The sequence below is a fragment of the Rhinopithecus bieti genome, unplaced genomic scaffold, assembly GCF_001698545.2.
Source record: "Rhinopithecus bieti isolate Rb0 unplaced genomic scaffold, ASM169854v2 scaffold_7062, whole genome shotgun sequence".
NCBI classification, from domain to species: Eukaryota; Metazoa; Chordata; class Mammalia; order Primates; family Cercopithecidae; genus Rhinopithecus; species Rhinopithecus bieti.
In genome coordinates, this window is record NW_016805328.1 from 107,147 (window position 1) to 125,370 (window position 18,224).

At 42.1% G+C, this 18,224-nt stretch overlaps 1 protein-coding gene across 1 annotated transcript in view; it reads right to left on the reverse strand.

The window, feature by feature from the left end:
- Nucleotides 1–17,554, reverse strand: part of MCF2 (MCF.2 cell line derived transforming sequence) — a 110,331-nt gene extending 92,777 nt beyond the window's left edge. Inside the window, 3 exon segments of the mRNA XM_017872189.1 lie at nt 15,479–15,621; nt 16,968–17,183; nt 17,287–17,554. Coding sequence (XP_017727678.1) covers nt 15,479–15,621; nt 16,968–17,183; nt 17,287–17,554 — 627 coding nt within the window.
- Nucleotides 17,555–18,224: the final 670 nt, after the last annotated feature.

The window sequence follows — 18,224 nt, forward strand, 5'->3', positions numbered from 1 at the left end:
CTCTTGTAAGGCAGGCCTGGTGATGATAAAATCTCTCAGCATTTGCTTGTCTGTAAAGGATTTTATTTCTCCTTCACTTATGAAGTTTAATTTGGCTGGATATGAAATTCTGGGTTGAAAATTCTTTTCTTTAAGAATATTGAATATTGGCCCCCACTCTCCTCTGGCTTGTGGAGTTTCTGTTGAGAGATCTGCTATTAGTCTCATGGACTTCCCTTTGTGGGTAACTCGACCTTTCTCTCGGGCTGCCCTTAACATTTTTTCCTTCATGTCAGCCTTGGTGAATCTGACAATTACGTGTCTTGCACTTGCTCTTCTAGAGCATTATCTTTGTGTTCTCTGTATTTCCTTAATTTGAATGTTGGCCTGTCTTGCTAGGTTGGGGAAGTTCTCCTGGATAATATCCTGAAGAGTGTTTTCCAACTTGGTTCTTTCTCCCCGTCACTTTCAGGTACACCAATCAAACGTAGATTTGGTCTTTTCACATAGTCCCATATTTCTTGGAGGCTTTGTTTGTTTCTTTTTACTCTTTTTTGTCTAAACTTCTCTTCTCACTTTGTTTCATTAATTTCATCTTCAATCACTGATACCCTTTCTTCCACTTGATCAAATCAGCTATTGAAGCTTGTTCATGTGTCACATAGTTCTTGTGCCATGGTTTTCAGCTCATCAGGTCACTGTTTATTCTAGCTAGCCACTTGTCTAATCTTTTTTAAAGGTTTTTAACTTCCTTGTTATGGGTTTGAATTTCCTCCTTTAGCTCGGAGAAGTTTGTTATTACTGACCTTCTGAAGCCTACTTCTGTCAGTTCATCCAAATCATTCTCCATCCAGCTTTGTTCCGTTGCTGGCAAGGAGCTGCAATCATTTGGAGGAGAAGAGGCTCTCTGGTTTTTAGAATTTTCAGCTTTTCTGCTCTGGTTTCTCCCCATCTTTGTGGTTTTATCTAACTTTGGTCTTTAATGTTGGTGGCCTACAGATGGGGTTTTGGTGTCGATGTCCTTTTTGTTGATATTGATGCTATTCCTTTCTGTCTGTTAGTTTTCCTTCTACGAGTCAGGTCCCTCAGTAGCAGGTCTGTTGGAGTTTGCTGGAGGTCCACTCCAGACCCTGTTTGCCTGGGTATCACCAGCTGAGGCTGCAGAGCAGCAAATATTGCAGAACAGCAAATATTGCTGCCTGATCCTTCCTCTGGAAGCTTCATCCCAGAGGGGCACCTGCCTGTATGAGGTGTCAATAGGCCCCTACTGGGAGGTGTCTCCCAGTTAGGCTACACAGAGGTCAGGGACCCACTTGAGGAGGCAGTTTGTCCGTTCTCTGAGCTCAAACACCATGCTGGGAGAACCACTGCTCTCTTCGGAGCTGTCAGACAGAGACGTTTAAGTCTGCAGAAGTTTCTGCTGCCTTTTGTTCAGCTATGCCCTGCCCTCAGAGGTGGAGACTACAGAGGCAGCTGGCCTTGCTGAGTGCAGTGGGCTCCGCCTAGTTCAAGCTTTCCTGGCTGCTTTGTTTACCTACTCAAGCCTCAGCAATGGTGGACACCCCTCCCCCTGCCAGGCTGCTGCCTCACAGATCAATCTCAGACTGCTGTGTTAGCAGTAAGCAAGGCTCCATGGGCTTGGGATCCACTGAGCCAGGTGCAGGATATAATCTCCTGCTGTGCTGTTTGCTAAGACCACTGGAAAAGCACAGTATTTGGGCGGAGTGTCCCTCCAGGTGCCATCTGTCATGGCTTCCCTTGGCTAGGAAAGGGAAATCCCCCAACTTCTTGAGCTTCCTGGATGAGGCGACACCTCAACCTCCGTGGGCTGCATGCACTGTCTCACCAGTCCCAATGAGATGAATCAGGTACCTTGGCTGGAAATGCAGAAATCACCTGTATTCTGTGTCGATCATGCTGGAAGCTGCAGACTGGAGCTGTTCCCATTTGGCCATCTTGGAATGGAAAAAAGTTATGTTTTTGAACAAATAAGCATTTCCTATAGAGGTCATATAGCACACTCTTTATGAGTTCTAACTCCAGAAACAAATTGACTGGATTCAAATCCCAGCTGTACCACTTGGTAGTTATGTGACCTTGGGCAAGCTACTTAAACTCTTTGTTTGTTTCTTTTATTGGAAAAAATGGCAGCACCTATTTCACAGGGTTATTGTAATGAATAAGTTGTTTATATATGCAAAGCACTTACCCAAGTGTATGATAAGTGCTCAATAAATGTCAGTCATTGTTATAAAGAAAAAATGACATTACAATTTCAAAGGTTTCATGTAAAAGTTAGCATTCGTGCAGTCACAGACAATGTTTGTTACAGAGGGTAGCTAGCCAGACATGAGCAGGGCAGGAGAGGGACACCTTCCCCACCAGGAATGTCAGGCAACCATCAGGTGATGGTCAGGCAGTTATGAAACTGTCTCTCTAAAATAATAATTGGTCACAGCCAGCGCCAAGGAAAAGCCATCTCCTAATAAACAGAAACATCTAAAACTGGTGATCAGCAGCTCCTGATAAGATCTCAGGAGTTGGGTAAGTGGGCTCATGCATGCATGTTAAGAGGAAAAGTAGTGGAGTTTAACTGGTATTATGACCTTTTAGGACATTTGACTGGTAAGGGAAGAATGCCTCAAGTAAGGATGCATACAGTTTCAGTAAACACACTGCGCATGCTCCCCTCCCAAGTGCTAGCAGGCCACTGCACATGTGAACAGCCCACTTTAAGGGAAGAATCCGGGGAGAAGAAACACAAGATCCCAGAAGCATCCCAACATATAAAACCCCAAGACCAAAGGTCAAACCACACACTTGATCTCTCAAGTCGCCCACCTGGCCCTCTTCCAAGTGTACTTTCCTTCTTTTCATTCCTGCTCTAAAGTTTTCTAATACACTTTCACTCCTGCTCTAAAACTTGCCACAGTCTCTCCTTCTGCCTTATGCCCCTCAGTCGAATTCTTTCTTTTGAGGACGCAAGAACTGAGGTTGCTGCAGACCATACGAATACGCCATAGGTAACATGCTGAGTTTATTAGCATTAGAGTTCTGCAAAGAGTTTAATTCTGCATCACCTTCCCCAAACAATCACAAAGGACCCCAGAGCCAGAACACCACTCCCATCTTTTCCCCCTTTAGGCCATCTGTGGATACGGTAATGGGTCATGTTTCCTGATCCATATCTCGCATCTTGTGTACAAGAAAAACTCTTACATTAGATATCATATTTAAATCTAAACATTGAACTTCTAAGTTTGAAAAACATGGAGGAGCTCCCCTTATTGGTCATATGGGTAACTACAAATCCTGAAAATTTTCCAGTACAAAATACAAAACATGGTGGGAAAATAAAATTAAATCCTTTTTGGCCAGGCACGATGGCTCACACCTATAATCCCAGCACTTTGGGAGACCAAGGCATGCAGATCACTTGAGGTCAGGAGTTCGAGGGCAGCTAGGCCAACACAGTGAAACCCCATCTCTACTAAAAATATAAAAATCAGCCAAGTGTGGTGGCAGGCGCCTGTAGTCCCAGCTGCTGGGTAGGCTGAGGTGGAAGAATCGCTCGAGCCGGGGAGGTCGAGGCTGCATTGAGCTGTGATTGTGCCACTGCACTCCAGCCTGGCTGACAGAGCAAGACCCTGTCTCAAAAAAAAAAAAAAAAATCTTTAATGCATGGCTGAGCTGGCAGAAAAGACAAGGAAATCCTCAGAGGCCAAAATCATTACTCAGGCAACTATCTTGTGGGAGAAGCCAACAAACAACAGCAATTGCCGCTGGGATATCTAACAATTTCCACCTTTGCGCTAATGGTCATGCATTGATGAGGATTCAAATTTTACACTGTTGGGAATCAGATCAGAGAAAATATAGTATGATATCTGTGTAACCTATGGATAGGATAGAATTTTTAAAGCAAGATGGAAGAAGCACAAAGCATAAAATAAAAAACTGATTAATTATGCTACATTAAAATTTTTCATTTCTTTCCTCAAAATACATGATAAAGAAAGTGATGAGACAGTCCAAAACCTGACTGAAGATAATTTTAACACATGTAACAACAAAGAATTAGTAATTAATATCAAGGATATATAAAAGATTATAAGTCAATAATAAGAAAAAGAGAAACAATCCCATAAATACATGGAAAAAAAACACAAGCAGGCATTTTACAGAAGAGAAAAATAGAATGGCCAATGAATGCTTGAAAAGATACTCTACTGCATTTGTAAGGTGTGAAATGGATTTCAAGGAGAGTAGGATAACCTCTTATACTCACCACTTAAGCAACATTTTAAAAAAATCTAACACTAACAAGCACTTATATGTGCAACAACATCATTACAGATGTGTTTTGGTTTTGGATTTTGCTCTTATCACAGGTTTACTTTTTATTTTTCACAAAACATCCATTTTGAAGGACCACCTTAAAATTATTTTAGTCATAACTGAAAGAAAACATACCAAGTAGAGTTTTACCTCTCTTGAGTTGAAGGGTAAATATGAATGACTTGACACAATCTAAAATGGAGAAACAAAATCAGTTAGATGTGGCAACAAAGATCAAAGGAACTCTGAGCTCGCATTAAAGACATGTATAATGTTAACCCAAGCTTTTAGTGTTTGCCCGAGTGCCTACTATGCATTCAATGTTATTTTACCACGTGCTTACACAGCACATAATAATGAATAGTGTTCACATCTGGAAAAAAACATGCACAGATCTGGCTGTTCTCAGATGCTCAGACTTTTAAGTGTGTTTTAAAGGAAGGAACCACAGGATTATTTTACCCTCAGTAGCACAAAGTGGAATTCTAAGGAAGATGTGAAATGTAAGGAAGGAATGAGAGGATGGAAGGAAAGAATAGGAATACAAAACAGGAATCCACAATTCCACACAACTTTAACTTTTTTTTCCATGTGTTTTTCAGCCACTCTAATCATTCATGTATTTGTTCTTTCAACAAACCTTTGTTAGGCTCCTATCTTATACTAGGCCCTGTGCAGCACTGGGGATAGATACAGAAACCAGTTAGACACTGGCCTGGATCTCCTGGGGCTCTTCATCTAGAAGCAGGAAGCAGTGAAAGCCCAGAGTGATAAGTGTTACAATAGTATTGAGCCCAGGATGCCAAGAACACACAGTGAAAGGACATCCAGCACTAAACTGATAAAATAGATAATGTATGAAAAAAAAAGAAAAAAAAATGGTTTTACACTTAACCTACACCAAGTACCTCCTGGGACGCTTTCTGCACATAATATTGAGTCAGGATCTGAAAGTCCTTCCACTTCAGGACTTTCAGGTCCTGACTCAATATTATATTAAGGTTACAATATAACCTTAAGTATATTAATAATTAAGACCTGTTTCCAAGGACGAGAGCAGTACGATAGTGAGCTCCCTCATCTTTTCAAACATGCCTTTTCATAGACCAGACAAGTTTGTATGTGCTGCAAATAAAGGGAAGCTACTCATTTCTGTAATTTTTCTAAGTATCAATATTTACATGCATACGTGTATTCATATAATGCACAGACATGAAAATATTAAGAGTTTAAAATGGAGGGTTTTAAAACTTTAATCTCCATCTTTATTTATATATTTTTTTTATTATTTTATTATTTATTTTTAGAGACAGGGTCTCACTCTGTCACCCAAGCTGGAGTGCAGTGGTGCAACCATAGCTTCATGCAACCTCAAACTCCTGGGCTCAAGCGATCCTCCCGCCTAAGCCTCCTGAGTAGCTAGGACTACAGGCAAGTGCTACCACGTCCGGCTAATTGTGTGGGTATTATTTTTAATTTTTTGTAGAGTGTCATGAAAATAACTGCCTTTGAGAATTAGATTCCTTGGATAATATGCAAAGCACAGTTAAAAATAAATCTCTTCATCCCACATTTTGAATATTCCAGAGTATTCCTTAACAATAGAAATGTGGGGAAAAGGCATCTGAAAGGGCATTACTTTATTCACCCAAATCATCACCATTCAGTTCCTGCAATGTAAATGAGTAGGGGCATGTTTGAACATGAGCTTAAAGAAACACTAGTCCCTGACCACTATAGCCACAGCCACCACTAAATATTTCTAAACATACTATCTTAGCAATAGGTAAATATTTACATTAACCCCTATTTAATTTTTATTACGACATCACATCAGATCTTTTGAGAGCAGCTATTTAAAGCACAAGCTATAAAAAGAGACAAGATGACCCACTCATATCAGAACTCACAATATCCGTGTAGACATGACTAAATACCAGATCTCCTACTCTGTGGCTATTCACATCTTCTTGGGTTCATAAAATCTAATTTTGAAATGTACCGCATCTGCAATGGTAAATCCAATTAAAATGACTTACTTTAGTTTGTAATGCATGCAGAAGAACACACAATATCTGTTCATGGTCCTTTGAACATGTTAATGAAGAAAGCAAACCTGACTCTCTTTTGTAAACTGACAAGTGCAAAATTACAAATAAAAACAGGGCCACTGCATTTTGCTCTATAACGAATCCCATGATCTAGCCTGCAATTGCAAACTCAAAGATGTCCCCAAATAAGCATATTCCTTCTAATTGCCATCAAAGAGTCTCAGAATACATATACCTAATCACACAATTTCAGTTAAAATAGAGAAAATATTATTTAAAATAGCTCTCAACGGTTATTCTTCTCATCACAGTGTATATGCGACAGTTAATGCTTCCACTTAACGATGGTACAAGAGTACAAATGAAGATTTGATGACCAGAGAACTCTTAGTATCCTTGAATGTAAAGACTACTGCTGACTGATAGCAGCAGCTGATGCTGACCTAGCCAAGGTATTTATGAAAGGGCAGCTCAACCTCTACCACATCCTTCAGCCACAAAGTTATGCAAAATTCATATTCCAGTAGCATCTACAGGGTCTACTATAAGCCCATTAAGACAAAACTGGGCAAATGCTTCATGCTGAAAAGATGCAGTAGCCTCTTTGTGCTCTATGAAAGGGACATTTTAAAATATCCTCGCATCATGATTTTATATTATATAATTTACTTTTCCTCTTGTATTATTTTATGTGTATCAAAATTTTCATAATGAAATAATTTTAAATACACACATTCCAACACAAGTCTTAGATCAACATATGGAGTATGATCCCAGTTTGGTAAAATATCTAGATATATGTGGATTTTTTATTGTTGCTCTCATCATTAGAAATAAGTTCCCTGAAGGCAGAGATTTATTTACTTGTTCACCATAATATCCCAACAGTTTCTAGCACGCTGGAGGTGATCAATAAATGAATTGGCCGGGCACGGTGGCTCACGCCTGTAATCCCAGCACTTTGGGAGGCCGAGGCGGGTAGATCACGAGGTCAGGAGATCAAGACCATCCTGGCTAACACAGTGAAAACCCGTCTCTGCTAAAAATACAAAAAATTAGCCGGGCGTGGTGGCAGGCGCATGTAGTCCCAGCTACTCGGGAGGCTGAGACAGGAGAATGGCATGAACCCAGGAGGCGGAGCTTGCAGTGAGCCGAGATCGGGCCACTGCACTCCAGCCTGGGCGATGAGCAAGACTCCATCTCAAAAAATAAATAAATAAATAAATAAATAAATAAATAAATAAATAAATAAATGTTTGAATTGAATTGATATATCTATATTCATAGAAAACCTCCTATGTCCTCATACACAAACTATTAGCAGTGTTTACCTCCAGGGAGCAGGACTGGGCTAGGCACATGGATGACTTTCATTTATTAGTTTATGGGCATTTGTGTTGTTTAGATATTTTACAAAGATCACATATAAATAATTTAATTATAAGAATAGAAGATGAGAAAATAAAAGATACTTCCCTACCAAAACAGAAAACAAAACAGGAAAAGAAGACTCAAAGGCACTGGGAAATGACGGGAGTAAGAAGGGAGAAATAAGAAGAAGAACCAAGAAAAGAGAGGGATGAAAGCGAGAGGGCAGGAAAAATACATGAGACAAAATGAGAAACAGCTGGCGGGAAGTGACAGTGAGAAGATCTCCACCCACGGGCTTAGTGTCCCAGGTCGCTGCCCCTTGACTGTATCTCTTGTAGGTGTTTAATTAAGAGCATATCTGTGGAAACCTTTTCCTTCAGCCTTTCTTCAGATGAAAAACAGCTCAGTAGAGATGGCAGGTTTTCCCTGTACAGCAGCAGGAGCTGACATTGTCTTGGGAACCTGCCTAATAATCGCAGCTGAATGAATTTATTATTCAGAAATCCAAAACCTGTAGGTAAATTTTGAGAGGAACCGAATCAGTCTGTAAGGATGAACTACATACATGGTGATTTTACAATACGTAAAAATAGAAATAAGTAAATATTTTTCCTGCTTAGAGCATCAGCAAATCCACAGTAGATCTGGTCCAAGTCCAGTTATCGAGCCACTGCAATCTACTTTCCTAAAAAATATCTCCTGCCATAGGGAGGATAACTACACACTTGATTGACAAATCATCTTGTCCAGCATGAAAAAGCCTCTGCCGAGTCCTGGTGAGTGTGGTATCCAAACACATGCCTCTCATTTCTTCTGTTATCCCACCCCAGTCCTACACAGACTTGCCTGTCAAATGCTGAATCACAAACAAAAAGGCAATTGAGTTAGTGATGATGTTGTTGTTTTCATTTGTATTATTGTTTTCCCTTCGGAGAGATCAGGTTGATACCTTCTTGCCTCTTAAGACTTTAGCACAGTGTCTAGAACAATTCTCATACTAGAAATGAGTATGTTGCAAACTTTCTCTTTTTTTTTTTGAGATAGGGTCTCACTCTGTCACCCATGCTGGAGTGCAGTGGCGCGATCACAGCTCACTGCAGTCTTGACATCCTGGGCTCAAGTGATCCTCCCACTTCAGTTTCCGGAGTACCTGGGACTACAGGAGTGTGCCACCACGCTCAGCTAATTTTTTAAAATATATTTCGTAGATATGAGGTCTCACTATGTTGCCCAGGCTGGTCTCAAAATCTTGGGCTCAAGCAATCCTCCCACCTAGGCCTCCAAAAGTGCTGGGATTACAGGCGAGAGCCACCGCGCCTGGCCACAAACTTTATAAATTCATGACAAACTAAAGATGAATAACTATCCAATGTGAGCATTGAAGGGAAGAATGCCAATATTCGTTATAGTAAATAATTTCAAATATTTTAAATGTGAATGGTCCATAGTTTGGGAAACCTCAATTTGTGCCACTATAAAAATGAGGTTAAGGTACTTCCTAAATTGATCTACAGATTCAGTGCCATCCCTAGCAACATCCCAGATGGCTTTTTGCACAGAAATTTTCAAACTAGTCTTAAAATTCATATGGATATGCAAGGGGCCTGGAATACCCAAAGCAATCTTGAAACAGAAAAACAAATTTGGCAAGTTTATATTTCCTGATTTCAAAATTAGTACAAAGCTACAGTAATGAAGATAGGTAATATGATAGACTTACAGATACATCAGTGGGAAATAATTGAAAGTCCAGAAATAGATCTTTATACTGAAGGTCAATTTATTTTCAGCCAGGGCACCAAGACATTTCGATGGGGAAAGGATATTCTTTTTAATAAATGATGTTGGGAAACCTGGATGTGCACACACAAAAGAATGAAACTGAATCTTTGCTGCACACTATACACAAAAGTCAACTCAAAATGGATCAAAGATCTAAGTATAAGAAGTAAAACTATAAAACTCTTAGACAAACACACAGTTGTAATTTATTATGACCTTGGATTAGGCAATGTTTTCTTATATTTGACATCCAGAGTATAAGCAATAAAAGAAAAAAATAGACACATTCGACCTTCTCAAAGTTAAAAATATTTGCGCTTCCAGGAAACCTTGAAGTAAGTAAAAAGACAACCCACAGAGTGGGAGAAAATATCTGATAAAGATCTCCAATCCAGAGTATATATAGAACTCTTACAATTCAACAGTAAAAGAGGAAAAGCCCAATCTTAAATCAGGCAAAGAATCCGTGTAGACATTTATCCAAAGAAGATATATAAATGGCCAATAAGCACATGAAAGGGTGCTCAACATCACTAGTCATTCAGGAAATGCAAATCAGAACTACAATAAGAAACTATTTCACACCCACTAGGATGGCTGGGAAATAAAGAGAGATTAACAAGTACTAGCAAGAATGTAGAGAAATTATAATCCTCATATGTTGATGGTGGGAGTGTAAAAGGGTGCAGCTGCTTTGAAAAACAGTCTGGGATTTCCTCAATGATGAAACATACAGTTACTTTAGGACCTAGCAATTTCCACACCTAGATACATACCACAGGGAAATGAAAACATATGTCCACATAAAAAGTTGTATAAGAATGTTCATAACAACATTATTCACAATAATCAAAACGTGGAAATCACACAAATGCCTATCATTTTTACTGGATAATTGAAATGTGGCATATCTACTCACTGCAATAAGATTTAGCCATTTTAAGAATGATATAATGACACATGCTGCAACATGAATGGACATTGAAAACATTATGCTCAGCGAAAGACGCCAGTCACAAGAGATCACATATTGTATGATTCTATGTATATGAAATGTCCAGAATGGACACATCTATGGAAATAGAAAGTAGACTAGTGAATGGCAGGGGTTGAGGAGAAAGCTGGTTGGGAGAAAATGGAGAGTGACTGGTAATGAGCATGGAGTTTCTTTTTGTGGTGATGGGAATATTTTAAACCTAGATTGTGGTAAAGGTTGCACAACTCTGTGATTATACTAAAAACCATTGAATTGCATACTTTAAGTGGGTTAATTGTATGTGAATTATAACTCTACAAAAGCTATTTTTAAAAATATGCTCTCATATATGACGAACACATAGCCAAGATCATACTGAATGAGGAAAAGTTGACAACATTACCCTTAAGAACTAGAACAAGACAAGGATGTCCACTCTTACCACTCCTATTCAACATAGTACTAGAAACCTAGCCAAAACAATAAAACAAGACAAAGAAATAGAAGGCATTTAAATTGGAAAGGAGGAAATCAAATTATCTCTGTTTGCTGATGACATGATCATACACCTAGAAAACCCCAAAGACTCCTCCAAAATGGACTCCTCCCTAACTCATTTTATGAGGCTAGCATCATCCTTACACCAAAACCTGACAGAGACACAATTTTAAAACTTCAGGCCTTAGATTCTTGATAAACATAGATGCAAAAATACTCAACAAAATGCTAGCAAACAGAATCCAGCAGTATATGAAAAAGCTAATCCACCATGATGAAGTAGGCTTTATCCCTGGGATGCAAGGTTGGTTCAAGATATGCAAATCAATGAATGTGATCATCACATAAGTGGAACTGAAAACAAAAACCACAGGATTATCTCAATAGATGCAGAAAAGGCTTTTGATAAAATTCAACACCCCTTCATGGTAAAAAAAAACAAAAAACAAAAAACTCTCGATAAGCTAGGAATTGACGGAACATACCTCAAAATAGTAAGAGCCATCTATGACAAACCCACAGCCAACATCATACTGAATGGACAAAAGTTGGAAGTACTCCTCTTGAAAACTGGCACAAGACAAAGATGTCCTTTCACCACTCTTATTCAAGATAGTATTGGAAGTCCTGGCCAGAGCAATCAGGCAAGAGAAAAAAAATAAAGGACATCCAAATAGGAAGAGAGGAAGTCAAATTATCCCTGTTTGCAGACGACATGATTCTATATTAAAAATACAAAAATTAGCTGGGTGTGGTGGTGCACACCTATAATCCCAGCTACTTGGGAGGCTGAGGTGAAAGAATCATTTGAGCCTGGGAGGCAGAGGTTGCAGTGAGCTAAGATTGCGCCACTGCACTCCAGCTTGGGTGATAGAGTGAGACTGTGTCTCGAAAAAAAAAAAAGTTAACAAGTCTCAACCAACCAAACTTCTGATACTCATAATTTTTCCCCATAAACCCACCCCTCCTGCAGGCATCTCCATCTCCACTGATGAAAATTTCTGCCATCCACTTGCTAAGGCCAAAAATGTTAGCATCATCCTTAACTCCTCTTTCTCCCATACTCCACATCCAAACCATCAGCAAATCCTTCTGACTCTATCTTCAAAATGTATGTAGAATCTATTTGATCACTGCTTACCACCTCCACAATTACTTCTTTGGTTCAAGTTGCCATCATTAATCCTAATAGCCTGTTAACTGGTTTCACTGCTTCCATCTTTGTCCGATCTTAATCCTATTCTCTACACAGCATCCAGAGGGATCCTGTTAACACAGAAGTGACCCCTTTGCTCAAAACCTTCCAATGGCTCATCATCTGACTCAGGGTAAAAGCCTAAATTCTTACCAAGCCCTAAGTGATCCAGACTTTATTACATCTATGGCTTCATCTCATGCGGGCACACATGCGTGTGTGCGCATGCACACACACGTGCACACACACACACATACACACACACACACACATATGCAAACACTCACTCTGCTTCAGCCATACCAGTCTCTTTCTTGTTCCTTGAACTTGTCAGCACGCTCTTGTCTCAAGGCCTTTCCACTGACTGCCCCCTCTTCTTGAAACACTCTTCCCCCGTTATCGCTGGTGGTTCACTTCCTACCTCCTTCAGGATTTAGCTCAATGGCATCTTCCCAGTGCTGAAAGTAACAAGAAGCCTCTCAGATTCTTAAATCCGCCATAAACACACAATGAGGGGAAGTTTGGGTGAAAAAATAAATGGAACTGCTGTGACACTGGCCTCTGGCCAGGAACGAACTGTCTCTGGAACAAGACCTTGAAGCAATAGAAAGAGGCACTGGCCTTGTCAGCCATCAGATAGAAGGCATCTCTCCTCATGGGACTGGCCTCTGCTTCCGCCCTAGAGCAGGTAAGGTGCAAGTTGTTTATTGAGCCTTCAGAGGGTGCTTGCTTAAGAAGATGCTGAGCAGAGACAGGGACACTTGCTTTCAAACCTGGAGGCAAATTTTAAGAAAGAAGCGCCTTCTGGTGCCAAGCACAGGCATGTCTGAGAAATGCAGTGAATAAAACGCATGTGGATTTGCTGATAGATTCTGAACACACTTGTTTGTTTTACAAGGAAGTACAATATTACAATTTCACATGTTTATAATACCTCAATTAGCAGGAGAACATAGATTTTACCGATAACTTATTTAACTGCATCGACCCTCCAAAACACGCAAAAGAACTAGAAAGAAAAGAAAAAGATGTTTTGCAATTGGAATAGATATCACAGAGTCCATGTACTAAAGCTCATATACATTAGTTGAAGTAGACTCCCCACAGGCCTACCCATGGTCTATTACACTTTTCACACAGTTTGAACAAGTGTGATTATCTTGTTCCCTAGTTCATAATACTCAGAAAGGACCATGGAGGAGGGGGCATGGAGAATTAGGCAATAACAACTGGCTAGTAGAAACAGTTAAATCACAGCAGCAAAAAATATCAGCTAACAGAGAGGAAATCTATGGAAAAGTTAGGAGGGAAGAGTCAGGCATTGAAAATTAAAAAGCAGAACAATCTGTGCCCATTTAGTATAGGGACAAATAGCCCTCCACAGTTTAGGAGCCCCGAGGCAGCCCTGAATACAGCATATTGAAAGAACTAATGCTATTATAAGGACAATCTTAACCCATCAAAAAAGGATGCAATGATTTCCAGGTTCAGGGATCAGGAAGGTAAACAGTACTTTTGAAAAGCTTCTCATCCAAAATGGATACATATTTTAAGGGGAAAAAGTCAGGCACTAAAAGTGTTGAACCTCAGTTACCCAGAAAAATCAGTTACGTGGAACACTCACAGTATAGTGTGGCCTAATATATGACCCGTCATGGTTGAAATACATCTTCCTACCATACTGGAATGCACATTGAATAAATTCTGTTGTGATTTACATATCTCCCTGAGCTATAAACTCTGATGAGTAAAATTTGCAGTGAACAGGTTTTCACAACTACTTATGCAAGTTATCTGAGGTTACATTAGATCAGTATAGCTTACATTCTTTCCTCCTGTGATGAATACGAGACGTGTCTTTTTTTTCATTTTTTTCATCATCAGGTAAATAAATGTGTGAGGGAAAATATAAATAACAAGTTTCAAAGGTAATTTTATAATAAATGTGTGCCTACTTCTGTACTAGACTTGCTGAGTTATCAATATAGCCCAGGGAGAAGTAGATTTAAGGAAAGAACTTCAGTGCCAGGAGACGTTTAATGAACCATATCAATGAGAGTAAGAAATAACATTTACTTCTTCCCAGCGGCAGACCCGTTGGTCAGCTCTACCTGAATGTTCCACAGAAACCACATACCCACAATTGAAAATCAAACTACCTCTTCCTCTTCCATTCCCTGTGTTAATGGTATCTCTTTCCAGTCACCCTAACCAGAAACCTGAAATTAACCTAGTCTCCTCCCTATCCCTCAAACACCACAACTAGTCACCAAGCCAAATCAATTCTACCCTCTCAATTCCTCTCAGACTTCTCCCCTTCTCCCCATCCCCAGAAGTGACAGTCCAAGCCTCTATTCACTCAGAGCCAGCTTACTTCAACTGGGTTCTAACTAGTCACTTTATCTCCAGTCTTCTTCCTCTCCACTGCATAAGCCACACACTGAATCCTCCACACAACTTGAGTGATCTTTGTGAAAGCAAAAGGTTCTAACATTCATAGCTTCTGCTGACCACTGTGCATACTGTGCACTGTACAGCCCTAGTAAGCGCATCATGACACAGACCACACCGTGGTCTGTGTCAGTGGAGGCACTAGGGCTTTTGCAGTGCACCACCTGTACGATATGCAGCAACTTTCTCTATTGCCCTGCTTACAACACTCCAATGGCTTCCGATTGCTCTGGAAATAAAGTAGAACCATTCAACATGCCTTATGAGCCCCCTGCCTACCTCTCCAAATTTCTCTCTCTCCTTTACCCCCCATATTTTACACTCCAGTCATTTACAAGGTATTTACAATTCTCCAGACCTACTCTGCTCTCCTCTCTCTGCTTGTCTTTGCACATCTTATTTCCTTGCCTGGAATACCATTAACGCCACCTATCCCTACCACATTCAATTGCCACCCGCTGTCCAGCTGGACATTTGTGTGCTTCTCTCAAGATTCAACTCATGCATCACTCTCTCCATCAAGTCTTCCCCTAACTCCCTAAGCGAAGCCAATCATTTCCTCTTCTGGCTGCCCCAAGGAAGATTCTGCACACACATATGTCATTACCTTATTACACTGTAGCGTAATTTCTGGGCCTCAGCAATCCATAAATGGTCATTTTTCAAGTGATTGTTCAGAAAGTTATTTACCACAGTGAAAAACTTTGTAAACATATTTTAATATACAAATGGCTTCGAAGTATATGAAATCCATTTACATTTAAAATTGTTGTATTACAGTGTGTACGCTAATCGCATGGCTACAAATCCCTTCCAGGGCAAATGCTGAAAACGTACAAAAGTACTGCAGGCCCAGGTAAAAACACAGCACAGCAACTGGTGTCCTTTAGGTGTTACGGCAATTGTAATGCCACAGGAATGGGGGCCTGTCAACATGTAGGAGCCTTCAAAAGTGTGAACAGAGGAAACATCACACAACTCTAGAAATAAGAGAAATCACTAGCAGTAAAAATGTCAACTTACATTTCATAGCATAACTAATTTGACCTTTGTGATTAAGCATGCATCCCTCCAAAGGAGTTTTGTTGTTGTTGTTGTTGTTGTTGTTGTTGTTGTTGTTGTTGTTTTTCAGCTCCCAGGACGATGCAGAAGGTAAATGAGAACAAAACGCAAAGTACTTTCCACTGTACTGCACAGAATGTTTCAGCAAGATTTTTTTGTAGTCTCCAAAAATCATTTAAATTGCTCCTAAGACCTGAACTCGTTTGTGCGCCATCACCACATTCCCCTTAATGATTTATTACATATAGAAAATAATATTGACCAGCTCAAAACAAAACAAGCAAGACCAAAGAGTTCTGCTTGATGAAGATGCGTAGACCACAGCCTTGAATTAATTTCCTCTGGTCTACCTGAAGATGTTTGCATGGCCTCCTTTAGATTTGTGGATAGCACTGAATAAGGAGGTATATTTGGAACATGTGTTTTGGCTATCTGATTTGTGGGAAATTGCCACCAAGTCTATTTTTTGAATACCAAAACTTCCACTGCAAGGCCTAGAACCTAGTAAGTCAAAACTACCTTGGGCGCACAGGAAGGCGCGCACATCAATTGCAGCACCTTGCAGACTCCTCTGAAAAGCTCTGGCTGAACTTCAGGTCCCAGAGTTGCACTTTGTTCTGAGGCTGCCCCCGTGCCCCAGTAAGAATGGCCCCATAGGAACGCAGTCCCACAGCCTGCAGCATCCTCCCTGTTGCATCAACCCCAAAACTGGGCAACTTCAGCTTGCTAAATCTGAGTGTATCACTACTGGCAAGTGACCAAGTCCATGTTACCCCACTCACTCCCCTTAATCAAACCATGGCAGTGGCCGTAAAGACTTTGTGAGTTACTTGACTTTGCTTTTGTTTGTCCTTCCAGAGAAACAAGAGCTTCTGCCTTTGTAGGGAAGCAAGAAGCTCATGGACCAAGATGAAAAGATGAGCTTTTCTGGGTGCAAAGCCCAAGTCAGTGGCAGCAGCTGTTTCCCTACAACTACTCCCCCACCTGTCCTGCCACGGCCAGCTGCTGGTTTCAGAACCCAGAACCCGAGTGCCTTTTGACTTGGTTTCCTCCACATGCGTTATGGGAAAACAAAACAAAAAACATTGCTTTTCAACTTCAGGGAATATGACAAGGGAAGTGCACTCCTCAAGGAGGTTGGGTTCTGCTGTGTGAGATGCAGTGTTGGAAGATACACTCTATTCCCACTTCTCCGGGGACGCATCAAAGTCGGTGAGAAGGGGATAGAAGACCAGAACCAGCAATGGCAGAGACATTCTCATACCGCTTCCTGCACTTTCCCACAGTCCTCCTGCAGTGTCCGAGTTGAGACCAGAGCTGTACGCCCGCAGCGCGGCAGCTGGCCAGAGGAACAGAGAACGGATGACCCAGCGAGTTCGTGACTGGGAGCGCCACTGCAGCAGGAAAGTGTGTGCGCGCGCGGCGGGCGGAGGGCGGTGTGTGGACTGGAAAACAAAGTGCGCGCGGGGAGGGGTGTGGACTGGAAAATAAAGAAAAGCCGGGCGGGCTGGGGAGGCAGCAGGTGAGAAGAAGGGCAAGCGAGCCAGAGGCCGCCAGGGAGGAGATGAGAGGATGGGACTTACCTGCCACGAAGACTGCTTGCAGGAGGCAGAGGTAGTTCCTCCCGTACTTCTCGGCAATCCTCACGCGCTGCAGGGCCATGGCCATGTCCACCTGCAGAGGGATCGCCTGGGCTATCGGCATGAAAGTGCAGCCGTCTGGGTTCTGGGGCAGGCCTGGGATCCTGCCGCACGACACTGGGGTCCACGGCGCCGAAGCGGCAGCTTGGGGTATGTGCCTGGCCGCCCGCCTCGGCGAACCCAGGTGGGGCCGGGCCCCTGCCGCTGCCATCCTCACGCTGGAGTCCCGGGCAGGGCCGCTACTCCAGCCAGCAGCTGCCCAGCTCTGACCCGGGCGCCGCCGCTGCTCGCTCAGGCACTGCCGGAGGGGTACAGCCCCTGACCCGGCTCAGCCCAGCCGCGCCGCAGCCGCCAGTCCTCCGGAGCCCCCCTAGTAGGGACAGAGGCACAGGGACCTGAGAGCTCCGCGTGGGCAGAGTCCGGGAACTTGTTAGGAGTTTGGGGCTCCGGCGGAGCGCTCTGGCCACGCCGCTGCGAGGGCAACTCTCCCTGGGTGCGCACACCCACGCCCCCGCTTAGCCACCGGTGAATGAAAGGAGGCGGGGGCTGTGGAGGAGGGACGCAAGGAGCCAAAAGGGAGAATTTCTGCAGAGATGCCCATTTTCGAGGGACGAAAGGCCAGCCTAGGTTAGCACCTGTGGTGGGAGAGACAGCCCAGCCTCGCTCTCTCATGGCAACTCATGCAAGTCTTGGCGGTTCCTTAGCATCCTGGCCAGTATCCACCTGGGCAAAGACGGCGCCAGGGAGTTACACTGTGTGAGCACATGCAGGCCGCCCAGTCAGTGCTGCTGTCTTTGCCCCAAGAGGATACGAGCCCTGAATAGTCTGAAAGGCCCTGTGCTGAAGCCGAAATATGTCCTCCGAGGATGCAAACAAACACA